This window comes from Budorcas taxicolor, chromosome 5 (assembly GCF_023091745.1).
Source record: "Budorcas taxicolor isolate Tak-1 chromosome 5, Takin1.1, whole genome shotgun sequence".
Lineage (NCBI taxonomy): Eukaryota > Metazoa > Chordata > Mammalia > Artiodactyla > Bovidae > Budorcas > Budorcas taxicolor.
Window position 1 is genome coordinate 153,087,788 of NC_068914.1, and position 17,224 is coordinate 153,105,011.

Here is a 17,224-nt window from a genome sequence, read left to right on the forward strand (position 1 = left end):
TCACTTGTTTATTGTCTCCAGAGTTCCACCAGGGCAGAGGCTGCATCTCTTGTTCTCCGCTGATTTCCTGGTGTAGAACAGGGCCTGGTTCAAAAAAATAAGAGAGAGATGAAAGAAGGGAAGAAAGAAATTTGTATGAATGTCCCCTGAGTCCTGAGAAGAGGGACTTGAGAAGAGTCCTTGAAGAGGGGTGAACAGCGTGTGTCCCTGATGGAGTTGCTTCTGGTCTAGTCTGTGAGGGATAAGTGAGTGGCTTCAGGACGATCACAGATGCCACAGAAGCCCTGGGAAGTCTGGTGTGGTGTGTACTGGGAAAGGCGCCTCAGAGGTGGCAATGAATCCAGGTCTCAAGGCATGAGAAGGGGTTTGCCTGGGTGAAGGAGCTGGAGGAGGCCTTGTATTTCAAGCAGAGGACATAGGTGTGTGTGGAGGGCCCCAGTCCTGGTGTGCTGGGGATCAGAGGGGAAGTGTGATGACGTAAAACATGGGGCCCCCTAAGCAGGGGTGAGGCCAGGCTGAGCCTTTCGTTCTGTCCTGAGGCAGCCAGACCTTGTTCTGAAGCCGTCCCTGAGGGTTTGAGGCAGGCCTGTGACACTAGGCCTTTTGGAGTGGGTCCCCTGCCAGAGCGTGCATACAGGGGTCTGTGTCCGTGGTCCAGGCTGGCTTGAGGCAGAGTTGACCTGTGGTCAAAGGAGGGAGGGCTGCTGTAAGGTCCTATTAATGTTCCGGAAGGAAAAAATGGGGAAAGGGAGCTTCCTGCAGGTGGAGGGAAGGTATCTGGGGCTGAGGAGCCATGTGTGAAGTTACAGGAGGCAGAGAGTTAGGTTTTCTGACCTTTTGACCTTGGGGGCTTCCCAGGTAACTGCAGGACCTCGCCCGCTGGCAGGTTTAAAAACCCACACTGGTGGCCTTCTCACCCCAAGGTCACCATGCCATCTCATGCCTGATGGTGTGTGTGTGGTATGTGGGTACCAGTGTCTCTGTGTGTAGCCCATTCAGTTCTCTCATGGAACTTGGGGGAGGGCAGGAACCCCCCCCCCCCCCAATCATTTGCCACATCAAACATCCGGGCTCAGGGAGGGGATGTGACTTAGGAAGGTCACTCTGCTTCCCAGGCAGCCCTCGGGGTCCCAACCTATCATTCGTGCCCTTCCTCAGCCCCTGGAAGCCCATGCCTCTCCCAGCCCCAGCTTGGCTGTCTTGATTGGCTGGGTGGTCAGCTGGTCCTTCCCGGGGAGCTCTCCCCAGGTCTGCACAGTGATGCCAGCTCTGTGGTCCATCCTAAAAAGCCTGGCTCCTCAGCTGCCAGGAGGTGGGTTGGGAACAGCCCCCAAAGCACAGGAATTTAGATCAGGGAGGTAGAGGAGGGTGGATATTTAATCAGCAGGTTTCCGCTGGGGTCACAGCATGCCAGGCCCTGACGCCACGGGAGGCCCCTGTCTGCACGTGGACCCAGATGACTTGGTGGCCCTGAGCATGGCTATTGGTCTTCAGTCTGAGCTTGGAACCACCCTGGGTAGCTTCTGGCCCACGTGGGGAACCGGGCGGGGAAGAAAAGAAAGCAGACAGGGCGTACACAGCCTGGGGTTTCCCAGGTCTGAGCAGAGCCCGTGTCCCTTCCGTCAGACAGGTCTGCGGGGAGGGGCATAATGCAGGGGTTGGGCCGCCAGCCTGCTGAGATCCAGGGGCCCTGGTCCCAAGGCCATGGCTGGGGATGGCTCAGGAGGTCCAGGCTGCTGGCAAAGCCCCTCTCAGGCCTCTTCCTCCACTGGAGAAAGAGGAGAATGGGGTTCCTCGGAGGAAGGCGGGTCAGGGCAGGTGGCCAGGTCAGGTGGCTCCAGTTTCCAGGTTTCCAACTGTTGTCACTGTCCACCCCGCTGAGCCATGCCACCCGCTCCCTCCACGCAACCAGACACCTTGGCCCGGTGGAGCTGTGATGCAGGTGCTGATAGGTGGGCTCAGAGCCATGGCAACAGGTGGCAGCCTCCTCCCTGCTGGCCAGCTTGGCCCACCAGTGAGCAGGAGCTGAGACGGCAGGGGGACCGGGACTTAGACGAGAGAGAGAGGTCTCCCCAGCAGGCCAGGAGGGTCTGAGGATTGGCCTGGCCAGAGGAAATGCCCAGATGAGCAGTTTTGTCCTGTAGGGGCTAGGTGGGGGGGACGTAGCTCCAGGTCCCTATGGAACATGCTACAGTTGGCAGCCCCCAGACCCCAGGGCCGTGTCCCCCTGGGCAGCACTCGGCAGGTAGGACTTGCCAGAACTGAGGTACCCTCTCTCTAGCCCTTCCAAGAGCTGGGGGGGGCCAGGGGGTCTCAGACCACACCCTGGGCCTGGCTCCATCTTTCAGGGTCTCCAGGAGACGAGGAAGGGCAGGACTGGTTGGACCATGGGAGGGTTAGTGGGTTGGGGGTGGGTAAGATCATTAGGGCATTATCTGCCTGGGCCTCAGTGAGAGGAACTGGACAGTTCGCTCAGCCCTGCTGTCTGGCCTGTCCTCTGAGCTCTATAAGGGTTCCTTGTTTCAGGCAGAGTTTTCTCCCCCCTCTCTTTCCCTCTCCTCCACACTCAGGTGAAGAAGCAGGCTGGCAGGAGGGGAGCTCGGAGGTCTGTGGTGGACGGCCAGTCACCCAGCCCACCTCTCAGAGGTTGCCGGATGTTCAGGAAAGGGACCAAGGCTGCTTCAGTGGCTGGGAGCCTGCCTGGATTTAGGGGGTTATCTGGGTCCTCAACCCTCCTCCCTGGCTTCCCAGGACTCTTATAGGACTTAGAGCAGGTAGGATGAGCCCCTTTGGTTCTCGCTGGGCCTGACTCACCTGCAACCCCCTCTCCCCATAGCCCGATCTGCTAAACTTCAAGAAGGGATGGATGTCTATTTTGGATGAGCCTGGAGAGGTAGGAGGGCTGCGGTGGGGGTGGGGTGAGGTGCGGGGTAGGGGGTGGGAAGTGGGGTTGCTGCAGGGCCCTGTAGGGTCCTGGGGGCTGCCCAGGTGGCTGAGCAGCTTCCCTGGCCTGTCCAGCCATTTAGAGTCCCGGGCTTCTGAGTGGAGGGGTTAGAGGGTGAGGGCCGGAGTGGGAACCCTGAGGGGGATGTTTCTTGTCCTGCTGGAAAGAAGGCCTCGGGCTGTGGGGTGGGAGACCAGAGGCTGCTAGTCATCTCAGCTTTGTGAAGCAGCCTGCAGTATGCAAAGGTCACCAGGATGGCGGCCTCTTGGCCCTTCATGCCCTGCACCCCGTTCTCTCTCCTCACTAAGAGCCCCTCGGCCCTCCCACCTCTTGATGACCATGGCTGGGTATCTGAGGGTCTGGAATGGAAGGGTTCACAGAGATCATCCAGCCTGAGATGTATACAGATTCCCAAAGGCTCAGCCATGCAGCAGCTCCCCCCAACCCTGGGTCGGGGGCTCAGAGGACATTCCTTGAAGTCTCACCAACCAGGGGCCCCATTGAGTGAGTCACAGCTTCTTCCAGCCTCAGTGGCCTCATCTGTGAAATGGGCATGCTGGGTAGTGAGAATTCTTTCCAGGCTGGATAACAGAGTCACAGAGGTCAAGCACATAAGATGTTCCACAGAGCCCTCAGTGCCCTCTTGGGCTTTAGCTAATCGCCCTTCCCTTTCTCTACTGTGTGCATCCTTAGAGCCGGAAGGGACAGTAGCTTTTCACCATTCTACCCTTCTGGCTGCCAGGCTGGAGGTGGAGCTGGCCTCCTGCCCACCCAGCCTGGGAGGGGGACATCTCCCTGCCCGGGTCCTGCATGCGCCCACAGCTTGGGTCTGCATGCAGCCCGCATGCCATGGAGGGCTTGGAGCCAAAGGGAATCTCATTGTATTCCCTACCCACATGTTTTATTCCCTCTGGCCCACAACCTTCTGAACCCGCTGCCTGCTTGCCAGCCCCCTGGTGGCTGGGCTCCAGGCTCACACACAAGGCCGGGCATCCCGCCAGTGACCCTTCCCAGCCTCCCCACCCAGGGTCTCTGGAGGGCAGAGATTATGAGCCCCACCCAGAACTGGCCATTACTCATTCTCTTTCACAGGGTTTTGGAATGTCCGAGCTGGAAGGGCCCTGGGAGTTCAGCCAGCCCAACCCCTTGGTGCACAGACAGGAGACAGGCCCACAAGGGCTTTGATCTCTTCCAGGCCCAGCAGCACCTTGGGCAAACCCAGGCCTAGAACTTGGGGCGCCTGAGGCCCACAGAGTTCCAGCCAGCTGCCATCCCAGGCAGTCGTAGACCAAGCCTGGAAGGGCCTAAGAGATCTTTTGGCCCTGAACCCCTGTCCCACTTTACAGAGGAACAGTTGTCCTGTGTAGCAGCTCGGGTCACTCAGAAGAGCAGTATGGTTCTAAGAGGGCCAGTCTCTCAGAACAGTCCCCAGCGTCCTGGCCACGCCAGGTGCCATGAGAGACATTCCGGGGAGGGTTAGGAATTTCTGACCTCACCAGGAGGCTTAGGGACTACTCAGCTCTACTTTACAAGTCAGAAAACTGAAGCCCAGAGAGGCTGAGACACTTGACTAAAGACACACAGCTAGCAAGGGATAAAATAGTTGTTACCCTGGTCTCTTGGATGCTAAAGTCCTATTTCTCATGGGAGGCCAGTGTGGAAAGAAGTAGAAAGTATCATCCTGGCATATCCTTGAAAACTTAACCATCTTCTTGAGGAAAGAAAACCAAGTACTTGAAGTATTAACAATCAGAGCTTGGTGATGCGGGGGAGCTGCGGAGGACATGGGCTGACCCTGGCAGTGGGTGGATCTTGACTGGCATTCCAGTGAGTGGCCAGAAGCCCGGACGTGAGCTGAGCTTGGCACTTTCATATCAGGCTGTTCTGATGCCCCCCCCCCCCATGTGTCCTGCCAACCTAACCCCATCTGCAGCAGAGAGAAGCATTGCAGAAAGGTACCCACATCATAAATGTACAGATAATACATTCTCATAGCGGCACATATATGTAACCAGCACCTAGGTCAAGAAACAGAATATGACCAGCTCTCAGACACTTCTCCTTGGGCCCCCTTCTGGTCCTGCTCTCTGGGAGACTTGTCCTCGGCTGTTGGGGTGATCGATCCAGGAGTAGCATATGGAAGAAGACTTTTGAAGTCCTGGCCCCTGGCTTGCTAGGCAAATGGCCTTACACAGGTCACAAACCCTTCCTGGACTGTACTGGGCAGGGTTTGCATATAGGAGCCTTGATGATCTTGGCTGAAAGGATCAGGAGGCCTATGGAATTATCAACAAATCAGGGAAGGGCTCTCAGAAAGAAAGGGTGTGGTTAGTGAGGAGAAGGCAACCCATTTCACAGATGCTGCTCCTGAGGCTCAGAGAGGGAATGGAGGGGCTAACTACAGATGTGGATTTTGTGACTCTCTACTGGTCCTCTGACCCCCGCCCCTCAGCCCAGCTGGTGAGGGTGCCAGGCACCTGCTGCAAGCAGAACAGTTGACCTGGCAGCACCCAAGATGCCTGTGGAATGATGTGCGCGCGCACACACACACACACACTCATTCCATGCCCCCGACCCTTACTCACCGCCATCTCTCCTTCGCAGTGGAAGAAGCACTGGTTTGTGCTGACCGACTCAAGCCTCAAGTATTACCGGGATTCCACTGCTGAGGAGGTGAGACAATGAAGTGGGAGGGCTCCTTCCCCCATCAGGTTCCAGGGGACCCCTGGTTGGGGGTCAGGGGGTTCAGGGAGGGATTACTGGAGTCCATGGACCATCATGAGCCCTCCTGCTGCAGGCGGATGAGCTGGATGGCGAGATCGACCTGCGCTCCTGCACGGATGTCACCGAGTACGCGGTGCAGCGCAACTATGGCTTCCAGATCCACGTGAGCCTGTGGGCAGTTGGGGGCAGTATCCTTGGAGGGCCCCCCAGAGGAGGTGTAGGGGTGGAGTGTGGCTCACCAGACTGGCTCCCATCACTCATTTCCCCAGAGACCTTGTCCTCAGAGCCAGTGGGAAGCTCTGCTGCCGACACTGAGCTTGTCTGGGGCAATCCTAGGCATCACTGGCAAGCCGATTCGAATGTTGGAGAGACTGGAGGGGGCGGGGCTCTTCCGAGGCGAGGAGGGGGAGTGTTCATCCTCTGCTCACCTCCAGATTCAAGACCTGAGATACCAGCCCCTGGGAGGGAAGGGCACCTCCCTGGGGCCCAGAGTGGGGAGGGAGCAAGGAAGCTGGCCAGGTGGTAACCTGCCTGTGGGGTGGACTTGCAGACCAAAGACGCTGTCTATACCTTGTCGGCCATGACCTCGGGCATCCGGAGGAACTGGATCGAGGCTCTGAGGAAGACTGTGCGTCCCACCTCAGCCCCAGATGTCACCAAGTATGTGCTGGGCTGGACCGGGGCCTTTGGGGAGGTGCTTACCATCCCCCCAGCCCTGCATCCTGAGTGGGTAGCCAGTGCTCACCTGAGGGCCCTGGGCCTCAGTTTCTCTGCCAGCAAAATAGGGAGGGGGAGGAGGGGGCAGTGAGTATCTGTGGCACTCATCCAGAAATACCCTGAGGTTTGGAGGTTGACTCTCATCCCACCCTGAAAGGGTGGTGAGAGGCGTCGGCTCTTTGGAGAAGTGCCGCTGAGTCAAAGGGCCCATGAGGTGGCTGATGGTCTGTGTGCCGAGGTGGCTGATGGTCTGTGTTCCTAGGGGGCTGTGTCTGAGCCTGTGTCAGGGAGAGGGGATGGCTGCTTAGTCTGGGTGGGGACTTACTCCCTGTGGAGGTCGCTGTGGGGAGAGGGGCGGGAGGGTTCAGTGACCTGGTGGTAGAGCCCCCACACAAGATAAACCCCAGATGTGGGACTTGCCTGGCAGTCCCGTGGTTAGGACTCCGTGCTTCCGCTGCAGGGGGCCATGGGTTCTATCCCTGGTGAGGGAGCTAAAAATCTCCCATGCCACGCAGCACGGCCCAAAAGTAAATAAAAATAAATTTAAGTAAGCATCTTTTTAAACAAACAAACAAAAAGCCCAGATGCCTGTGAGGGTCGAAACTCTGGCTGTTGGGCAACAGAAACTGAAGCGTGGTATTGAGGGGGCACGAAGTGTGTGTCCGCCTGCCCGGCCACACCCTGGCTGGCAACCTTAGGCCAGTTGCTGTCTAGACTGAGTTTCATATTCCTCACCTGTCACACCAGGTGTAGTGTGAGGTATGCACAGAGGCGCTTTATAAACTCTTGCCCACTGTGCAGCTGGACTATGATTTACTGTATAGGCTTCGCTGCTATAGCAAAGAAACCCCAACCACAGGTTCATGCAAGGGAAAGGTTTATACTCCAGCCCAGACCTGGTGGGGCCGCTATGCGGCCCCTAGCCCCCAGCCTTGCCTCTGGGCCAGAACACTGCTCACATTCTCACGGGTCCAGGCCAGGAGCCAGGCCAGGGCACGCCTGGTCCTTTGACGGGTGCTGCTTCTCACTGGCACTGGGCAGAGTAGTCACATGGCCACCTGTAGCGGCAAGGGACACTTTAGTTTCTGGCCAGGTGACCACGCAGCCAGTGTTGCTATGGAAGAAGAGGGGAGCTGACGGTTGTTATGTGTCTCCACAGTTTGTGCCTGTGCAGCCAGAGGCCACTGTTCACCTCACCTGTAGTGACCCTGGGCATCTCCCCTACTCCACTGTGAGCCTCTTGAACCCAGGGCCTTGTCTCCCACCACTCCCTTAACACTAATGCTGCCACCACCATTCCTTCCTGGTTGCTTTGAACACATTCACTCGTCTAGTCCTCACGTCTCTCCTGTAAGAGGCATTGTCCCATATTACAGATGAGATGACTGAGGCTTAGAGAGGGCGACCAGGTTCCCTAGAAGCGGCGGAGCTGGGATGATTCCCAGGATCTGTTAATGATGGAGCAGTCGTTCTCACCTGCTTCCTCCACTGGGGTCTGTCCCCAGGCCCTGACGCACGGGTCACACTCCAGAAGTGCTTGCTTTGGGACCGAACAGGCCAGGTCCCACCTGACGTGGCTCTGCTGGCCCCCTAGGCTCTCGGACTGCAACAAGGAGAACACGCTGCACAGCTACGGCACCCCAAAGGGCTCCCTGAAGGCAGGGGAGCAGCGGGTGGGCTCTGAGGTCATCAGCCGGGGCGGCCCCCGGAAGGCAGATGGGCAGCGGCAGTCGCTGGACTACGTGGAGCTTTCCCCGCTGACTCAGGGCTCCCCGCAGCGGGCCCGCACCCTGGCCCGCACCCTCGACCGCCCAGCCAAGCAGGAGGAGCTGGAGCGGGACCTGGCCCAACGCTCTGAGGAGCGACGCAAGTGGTTCGAGGCCACGGACAGCCGGGCCGCAGAGACACCGGCAGGCGAGGGTCCGCGCCGGGTCCTGGGCGCCCCCCTGACCGAGGACCAGCAGAGCCGGCTCAGCGAGGAGATTGAGAAGAAGTGGCAGGAGCTGGAGAAGCTGCCCCTTCGGGAGAACAAGCGGGTGCCTCTTACCGCCCTGCTCAACCAAGGCCGCGGGGAGCGCCGGGGGGCCCTGAGCGACAACCACGAGGCGTTGGAGAAGGAGGTAGGCAGGCACGGCTGCTCTCTGGAAGCCTCCTCACCCCACCAGCGCCCTTAACATCCCTGCACTTATGCTAAAGCATTAGTTCTTACATACCTACAGTGATTGGGGAGCTCACCCCTGAGCCACTGACACTTCAGATGCCTTGTAAACTGGAGACTTCTTTCCTGGACCTTGGGGATCTTTTGTTTTTGTTTTTCCCCATCTTTGTTCTATCCTCAGCAATCCCAGAGAAGGGAAGGGGGAAGAGAAGGGAGCAACCATTTACTGAACACCTTCTGCATACCAAGCCTTGTACGAGGCCCTCCTTACTTACACTGGCTCATGCAGTCCTCACCTGGTCACATGGCAGCTTCATGGTCCCATAGGGTATATCGCCTCACTGTTTCACTGATGGGAAACTGAAGCTCCAAGAAGTTTCCTCCCACCTATATAATAGGTAAATATCTGTGACCGTGGTGTTCTGTTCCCAGCCCATTGAGCCTTCTTCTCTGGGCTAGCGCTCTCCTGGGTCCCTGACCTGGCCATCCAGGAAGTATCTGGAACATCCCCCTTGCTTGTGTGTCCACACCAGGGCCACTTTGTCCCGCCAGCTCCATTCCACCTTCAAGACCCTCACTGACCTTGCCTCCCCCCATCCCCATAGGTCCAGTCCCTTCGTGCCCAGCTGGAGGCATGGCGTCTCCAAGGGGAGGCTCCTCAGGGTGCACCCAAGTCCCAGGAGGACGGCCACATACCCCCCGGCTACATCTCACAGGTAAGGCCGTGGAGCTGTTGTGTTGGGGGGTGGGGACAGGTTTCTGGTTGCCGTGTTTTGAGAAAACAGCTGATATTCTGGGAGCCCTTCCTGTACCAGAGCAGAACCCGGGTGAGGCCTTTGATGTGCACCATCTCACTTAATCTCCCCAGAGGGTGGACATGAGGACTGTGCCCATTTTGCAGACAAGGCCACTGAGCTATGAGAGGGTATGTGACTTGCCTGAGGTCAACCGGCCTGCAGATGTCAGAGGTGGGATTTGAACTTGGGTCCAACTGACTGCAGAGCCCATGCGTGAGCCCCCATGTGACCTTCTGTACTTAGACTCCCTTCCTCTGTACTGCTCTGGGGAAGAGGGGCCTGATGGAGCATGGGACCCTCAGTGGGCAGGCTCCTGGGAAAGTGAAAGTCGCTCAGTTGTGTCTGACTCTTTGCAACCCGCTGGACTATACAGTCCATGGAATTCTCTAGGCCAGAATACTTTAGTGGGTAGCCATTCCCTTCTCCAGGGGATCTTCCCAACCCAGGGATCGAACCCAGGTCTTCCACATTGCAGGCGGATTCTTTACCAGCTGAGCCACCAGGGAAGGCTAGGCCCCTGGAAATCGCTCCCTAAACACTGGGAAATGCTGCCAGGCGGAGGCCCTGCGCAAGGTGGTCTACAGGACATGGGTGCCTCCAGTGGCCCTCGGGGGACGCATGGCCTGCCTAGGACAGCGACTCTCAACAAGGGTTGATTTTGTTCCCCTGGGGACATTTTGGCCGTGTCCAGAGACACTTGATTGTCATGTCTGGGACAACTAGTTCTCCAGAAAAAATACGTGTGCATGTACACACTGACACACTTATATATGTTTATTGTAAATTTTACTGATATAGAGCATGTTTAGTGTGCAACTTACGAATAAAAAAATACGTCATGCTTCTATTGTGAATTCCATATTGCAAATTGATTTTTCTCAGAGTACTTTTGTTGATTTCTCCAAATGCTCGTATCCACAGCAAACTGACAAATGAGTGTCTTTCTAACATGAATGTTGGTTGGCATTTTTGTGCGTGTGAATGAGTAAGACAGCCAGATATATGCCTAAACTTTACTTGGTCAATGTCATGAGCAACTTCTTTGCTGAACTGAAGGATACTTTACTGTTGAGACTATTTGAAAATATTCTTTTAAGGACATTTCTTAGGTTTTTGTTTTGTGTACAATGTGGCAGTCAGAGCTAGCATACATTTTGAAGTTTAATCTGTACTGTGAGCGTTCATAGCTTTTTCTCGTCATTTAGTTAAGTCTGGACAATGAACAAAACAGTAAATCAAGCTCTGATTTGTAATGTTTACCAGTTTCCATGGTGTAAATATTCCTGCAATGGCTGATGTCCCTGAACAGAGTTGGGAAACTGTGTACCGACCGTTGTGTGGCATTTCCACCCTGCAGACACAGGACATGTAAATAACCTCAGAGCATAGCTAATAATAAAATGCAGTGAGATAATTAGGAGGTAATGAATCTTGCGTATCAGCTTTGTTTTTTTAACACTTATTTGTTTTTGGCTGCGTTGGGTGTTAGCTGCTGCTTTCAGTCTCTTCATTGCTGTGTGCCGGCTTCTCTCTTGTTGGAACGCACAGCTTAGCTGTCCCTCAGCATGTAGGATCTTAGTTCCCCCACCAGGGACCAAACCCGTGTTCCCTGCATTGGAAGGCAGATTCCCTGGACTGCCAGGGAAGTCCCTCAGCCTTGTTTTACCTAATTATAAGTTTATATAATTTCTAATAACAGCTATGCTAAATAGCTGCACCACAGAATTCCTAAAAATTTGACAATTGCTGTTCCCCAGCTAGCACACCCTTGCCTGAAGCAAAAAAAAAAAAAAAAAGACGGCTGGGGTCCCAGGCTCTGGGCAGGGAGGCCTTCTAGAGGTTCCGAGGGAGCGGGAGCAGGGGCTGAGGTAGGAGTGGGAGGGCTGCTCAGTGTTTATCAAGGAGACTCCCACTGCCAAGCTGAGAAGCTGGGATCGCAACCCACACACCTGAGGAGGTTTGGGGTCTGGGACGTGATATCAGGAAGGTGGGGTTAGTGTGCAGAGTCTGGGAGAGGCCATCACTAGCACCCGAGCTAGGACGATGCTGAAGGAGGGGGGAGCGAAGAGGTGGGAGGGGAGCTTCAGGCTGGCCCACTGCCTCAAGGAAGGCAGAGAGGAGCTGGCCGGGAGCTGGGGCCGCCATGCAAGGCCAGGGGCCATCTGGGGCTGAGTGGTTCTGGAACATTCAGCTAAAGGGAGACCAGGGCTGAGGGGAGTTGGTGGTGTATTGTGGAGGGTGAGCTTGGGGATCACGTGGGGAGGGGGAAAGGGAGGGCCCAGTTATTGTCAGGGCTCCCTGGAGGCCAGAGGAAGGTGGGGCATCTCTAGATAGGGTGGGGGCCAGCACCACCACCTGAGGCCTCCGGGGACCTCAGAGATGCCTCCCCTACCCACTCCAGAGGGCTTCAGACTGAGCTTGGTGGACCCCTTGGACACCCCAGAGGCTGCCTTTTTTGGGTGGATGAGGTCCATCCACAGTTGTCGGTCCCGGAGCAGCACTGTCTTTGACTGGTAGAACCTGCATTAGTTTCCCTTTGCAGGAAGGTTTCTGTCACTAAAATGAAGTTGGAAAAGCACTGCTCTGACTTCTCAGGGTACAGACGGGGAAATGGAGGCCCAGAGCGGAGGCGAGTCCTCCAAGCTGGCAGCAGACCTGTGTCTGCAGTCCTGGCTTCCTGGTCTCCAGGCGCCCGCTGGGCTCCCCAAGGCTGTCAGCGTTTCATCCTGTTAGATTGGGATGGGCAGGGGTGGCAGGTAGAATGGCGGGTGAGAAGGGCATAATGGGGAAACAGCCCAAGGCAGGGTAGGGGAGGGTAACGGAAAAGAGGAGCTGAACCATCTGTGTCCCCTCAGGCCCCAGGGGAGGCAGCTGGAGAGTCAGTGGACCCTAGTGAGGTGACAGCGGGGCAGGGATTCCCAAGCCTGATATCTCAGGCCGAGGGGATGCCCCCCTTCCAGCTTGTGGGGTTTGCCACCGCAGGACAGCAGCCAGGGGACCTGGGGCTTCAGTGCCTACTGCTGTAGGGGCCACGGGCGCTTCTTCACCTACTTTAATCCACGTCAGTTGTGGCAGCCAACACACTTGAGCCCTCAGAAAGGCAGGTCAGAGGGAGCAGTGCCTGGCCTTCTCGGAGCCCCTCCTCGTGGGCTAGTACCCACCTCCTGACATCAGCCTCTGGACGCCCTGTTGGCTGCTGGGTCTGCCGGCCTGATGTGGCTCTTTAAGAACAGCAGTCCCATCTCCTGTAAGGCTCCTGTCTCTACAGGTGGGTGATCTCTACAGTGGATGCTGACTTAGCTCAGGAAGCCTTGCGAGTTGGTCTCATGGGGTCTGTTTTACAGATGAGGAGATTGAGGCTGAGAGAGGCGAACGGGCTTGTTCAGGTTCACTCCGTGGTACAGCCAGGACTAGGACCCAGTCTGTGGAACTCCCAAGGCCATGTTCTATTCCACCTGAGGGGACACACAGAGGACAGGCACAGAGGCTCAGTGAGACAGGTGTCCCCTGCCCACAGTTTGGAACACCTGGATCCCAGAGACCTGGCCCATGCAGCCCCCCAGATGTGGCTGCTGGTGAGGTGGGGGTCATCCTCTGTCCCCAGCTGTGAGGTGCCCTGTGCCTTGGGGGAGGACTCAGCCTCTTATCTGCATCGGGTCTCTTATCTGTGCCCCCCATTTCTCCCTTGGCTCTTCCCCTTCCCTTTTGAATGATCTTAACCATATATTAATCATGTAAGAAATTTGTTTACATTTTCAAAAATAATTTCAAACAAAAGGTTAGAAACAAATGTGTGAACTCTCCTTCCCCTGCCTGCTTCCACCCCCAGGGGTTACCTTGGTTACCTTCTGAGCATGTCTGTATAGTTTTCTGTTGCAGCTGTGATGAATTGCCAGAAACACAAGTAACACACATTAATCATGTCAGTTCTGTAGAAGTCTGACGTGGGTCTCCCCAGGCTATTAATAAAATCCAGGCATCCACGGGATCTCGTTCCTTTCCGTAGGCTCCGGGGAGGCTCCGTCTCCTCACCTTTTCTAGCGTCCAGCAGTCGCCTGCATTCCTTGGCTCATGGCCCCTTCCATCATCTTCAGAACTCATGCGGGAGAGTCCTGTCCTCCTCACTTCCCACTGGGCTCCTGCCTTAGTCCCCTCTCCCTCTCACTGCTCTCCTGCCTCCTCTTCCACATCCAAGGACCCTGTGATTACTTTTGGCCCAGAGGATAATCCAGGATAATCTCCCTATTTTAAGGTCAGCTGATTAGCAATCTCTAGTCTCCTGGGCTGTGTAAGGTAACACATTTGCTGGTTCTCGGAGTAGGGCGTGGACATCTTTGGAGGGTCATCCACTCTACTTTCCAGGGTAGCCTTCTACACCTTTCTCTGTGTCATTATGCACAGGTACTTAGACCTACAGCTCTTAAGCGTTTTTGGTTCGTGAATGGGGTCACATCACGTGTATCATGAGAAACCAGCTTTCATGACCTAACTTTTGAGACACCTTTCCACAGCAGTCTGCGTGGGCAGCTCTGTCTTTTAACAGCTGCCTGGATCCTTTGTAAAGTGCAATCCCATAACTTATTTAAGGGCTTCCCTGTTAGGTACTTAGCTTGTTTCCAGTTTTTGTCTGTTACCAACCTGGCCACAGGCAATACCCTTGTCTAAGAGTCTTTGTACATGCGTGACTTTCTGTGGGGTCATTCCTAGGAGTGGACCTGCCAGGTTAAAGGGTCATTAAAATTTGATGACACCACCCAACTGCCCTCCACACACCCGGTTGCAGCTGACTCTCCCAGCAGTGGGTATTATCAGTCATTTAAAAACTTGCCGGTCTTGTCTACACAGCCCCATTTTGTGCTAAGTCATCAATTTCAGTTTGCTTACTCAGCATCTGCCACAAGTCAGGCCTGGCCTAGACCCCAGGGACTCTGAGCTGTATCAGATCTTTGTTTGGGGGCGGGCGGGGCGGAATTTATAATCTGGCAGAAGCAGAGCCTTTAAAAACAGGGGAGAGGCTGACCAGAGTCAGAACTCGGAGGATATTTAAGCCAGGCTGCAGGCCAAGTGGATTACCTGGGAAGAGAAAGTTGTAAAAGAAAGTTCCAGGCAGTGGGAATAACATGAGCTAAAGCTCAGAGGTGTGAACATGCCATGAGCTGTTTTGTTTTGTTTCTTTTTTAAGTAGCTATAATGTTCCTTGGTTGGGGAGGGCTTAGGTTGAGACCATCAGGGTTGGCAGACACTGGAGCAGGGACTTGCTCTGCGGAATGGGAAGCCCAGAAGGATCTGAAGCAGAATGACAGGCTGGGGGTTGTGGCTGGCGGGGAGCAGGGGCAGATACAGGCTGATGATGCCAGGGTCTTGAGGGGGAGGTGGTGAGGCCTGGACCAGGGCAGGCCTGCCCCCGAGGCTTCTTGCCTCAGGCTGGGAAAGGGGCACTACCTGGGCCATGGGGGCAGCCCCGTGACGGCCTGGCCTCCCACCTGCAGGAGGCGTGCGAGCGCAGCCTGGCAGAGATGGAGTCTTCGCACCAGCAGGTGATGCAGGAGCTACAGCGGCACCACGAGCGGGAGCTGCAGCGGCTGCAGCAGGAGAAGGAGTGGCTTCTGGCTGAGGAGACGGCGGCCACGGCCTCGGGTGAGGGCCCCGGGCAGGAGCAGCACAGCAGGGCCCGGCCCCGCGAGCCGCCAAGCTGTGGCTCCTCTTGGCTGCAGGTCTTCAAATAAGAGATGAGGATCTGGTGCCAAACTTGGGGTGAGGGGTCAGGAGCCCCTAGATACGGCCTCTAACCCTACTTGCGAAGGGGAGACCAAGGCAGTAATTGATTTCCCCCTACACGCAGACCATGAGTTAGGGTTAGAGTCTTTTCCCTCAAGGGCCTGTGGCTGCTGGGAGGTCCACCTCAAGCCACATACACACACACACTGAGCTGCAGTGTGTATTTGTCTTCCACAGCCAAAAATCCGTGCCATGTGCTGGGGAGAGACTGGTCAGCCGCAGACCCTGCTCTTGTATGAGTGCCGTCTCACTGGGCCAGTGGGCTGGACCCAGGGGAGAGCAAGGAAAGGTGTCGGCATTTAACCAAACCCTGTTACACACATGAGCAACCTTAGTCCTTGCAGTGCCCCAGGGAGTGAACCCATTTCACAGATGAGGAAACTGGGGCTCAGAAGTTAGCAACTTATCCCAGATGACATAGCTTGGAGGTATCAGAAGATGGAGCTGGAGCACAGAGCACTCTGACTACAAAGCCATGCTCTAAACCCTTCCCTCTGCTCTTCCAAGTCAGAAACAGGTATACCCAAGATTCTGGCCAGCTCTCCCTCTCTGTCCCCTGCAGACCTGCTGTGTGTGTCTGGCACATCCTAGACACTTCCATGGGGTTTGCAGAATAATAGAAATGATGAAAGAGGTCATGTGATTTGGAACTTGCCACCTACCAGTGTTCAAGCACTCAAACTGAGGGCCCCTCGTCCCAAACCCTGGGGTCAGTGTGTTTTGCATTTTAGGAAGATAACCCAGGATATCCTCCCCCAGCAGGGTCTGGGTTTCACTTTGAAATCTAGCACTAAGATTTTGCGGTGAAATTTCTGTGTTGCTCTTAAGTGGGATAATAATGACCGGAAATAGCCTTGGGTCTGTTCAGGTTGGGGATTGCACCGAAAGAGTTATGAAACACTTTCAGTGTTCAGAGCTTTTGGATTTTGGAATTATGGATAAGACTATGAATGAGGACTTGTTTAATCCTCACAACAACACCGTGTGAGTGTGGAGAGAGACTCAGTCCTTGGGGGCTTGCAGATTGAAAATAAACCAGTGGGGGCCAGTGTCTGAGTACTGCCTCTGTGCCAGACATTGTTCTGTTCTGCATGCTCTATGCTCATCTCCCAGTGACCCATGAGGAAAGGCGTTTTTTGTTATCCTTGTTTTCCAGATAAGGATTCAAGGCACAGAGGCTTTAGGTCCCTTGCACAAAGTCACACAAATTTGTACCGGCCACAGAGCCTGTGTTCTTGACTACTAGGCCGGGCCAGGCAGATGGACCTTGTTGAAGAACCTTCCAGGCTCTGCAGGGAGGACTGTGTGTAGTCTTATCCAGAAATCATGAGTAACAAGAGGTACTGGCGGTCAGACACTGAAGTGTCTCCCCAGCAGAGTCCTTCAGACAGGTTCTGTCATCTTCCTGTGGTAGACAGGCTCAGAGAGGTTGAGCAGCTTACCCAGAGCCACTCAGTCCATGACACAGCTCAGCCCGGCACTCTGCTTACCACTTTCTGCTCCTGTCTCCATGTGGAGTCCCAGAGGAAGTGGAACTCGTTGCTCCTGACCCCTCCCCAATCGCCCTTCTACCTCTCTGCCCTGCTTCCAGCCATTGAAGCCATGAAGAAAGCCTACCAGGAGGAGCTGAGCCGGGAGCTGAACAAGACACGGACTCTCCAGCAGGGTCCAGACGGCCTCCGGAAGCAGCACCAGTAAGAGGGCGATGGGGCCCTGCAGCCTGGGGGCAGGGCCTCCCTCTGAGCCAGGGGGCCCAGCCGTCCACTCTGCTGGTTATGAGTGAGGGACCTGTGCTGAGAGCCCTGGGCAGGGGACCATGTCAGTTTGCCCCAGGCTGAGATTCCTGTTCCAGTCATGTGGCATAGGGAACAGAAGCGGTGGGACCCCCCACACCAATGTGCACAACTGTTCTCAGGCCCCTTCTTGTCTATCCAGTCCCAGTCTCCACCCTCTCTTCCCCTCTTTAGTGTCCCCTACAGCTGGGCTTATGGTCTTCCCTGGTGGCTCAGATAGTAAAGAATCTGCCTGCAGTGCTGGAGACCCATGTTCAGTTCTTGGGTCAGGAAGATCCCCCTGGGGGAGGGCATGGCAACCCACTCCAGTATT

General features: G+C 55.6%; 1 protein-coding gene across 1 annotated transcript in view; it reads left to right on the forward strand.

Moving 5' to 3' along the window:
- The window catches only part of TRIOBP (TRIO and F-actin binding protein), a 56,951-nt gene that overhangs the window by 34,602 nt on the left and 5,125 nt on the right, over window positions 1-17,224 (forward strand). Inside the window, exons 10-17 of the mRNA XM_052639761.1 lie at window positions 2,837-2,893; window positions 5,549-5,617; window positions 5,742-5,831; window positions 6,219-6,328; window positions 7,980-8,505; window positions 9,149-9,259; window positions 14,830-14,977; window positions 16,710-16,812. Of these exons, the coding sequence (XP_052495721.1) occupies window positions 2,837-2,893; window positions 5,549-5,617; window positions 5,742-5,831; window positions 6,219-6,328; window positions 7,980-8,505; window positions 9,149-9,259; window positions 14,830-14,977; window positions 16,710-16,812 (1,214 nt within the window). The remainder of the gene's footprint in view (window positions 1-2,836; window positions 2,894-5,548; window positions 5,618-5,741; window positions 5,832-6,218; window positions 6,329-7,979; window positions 8,506-9,148; window positions 9,260-14,829; window positions 14,978-16,709; window positions 16,813-17,224) is intronic.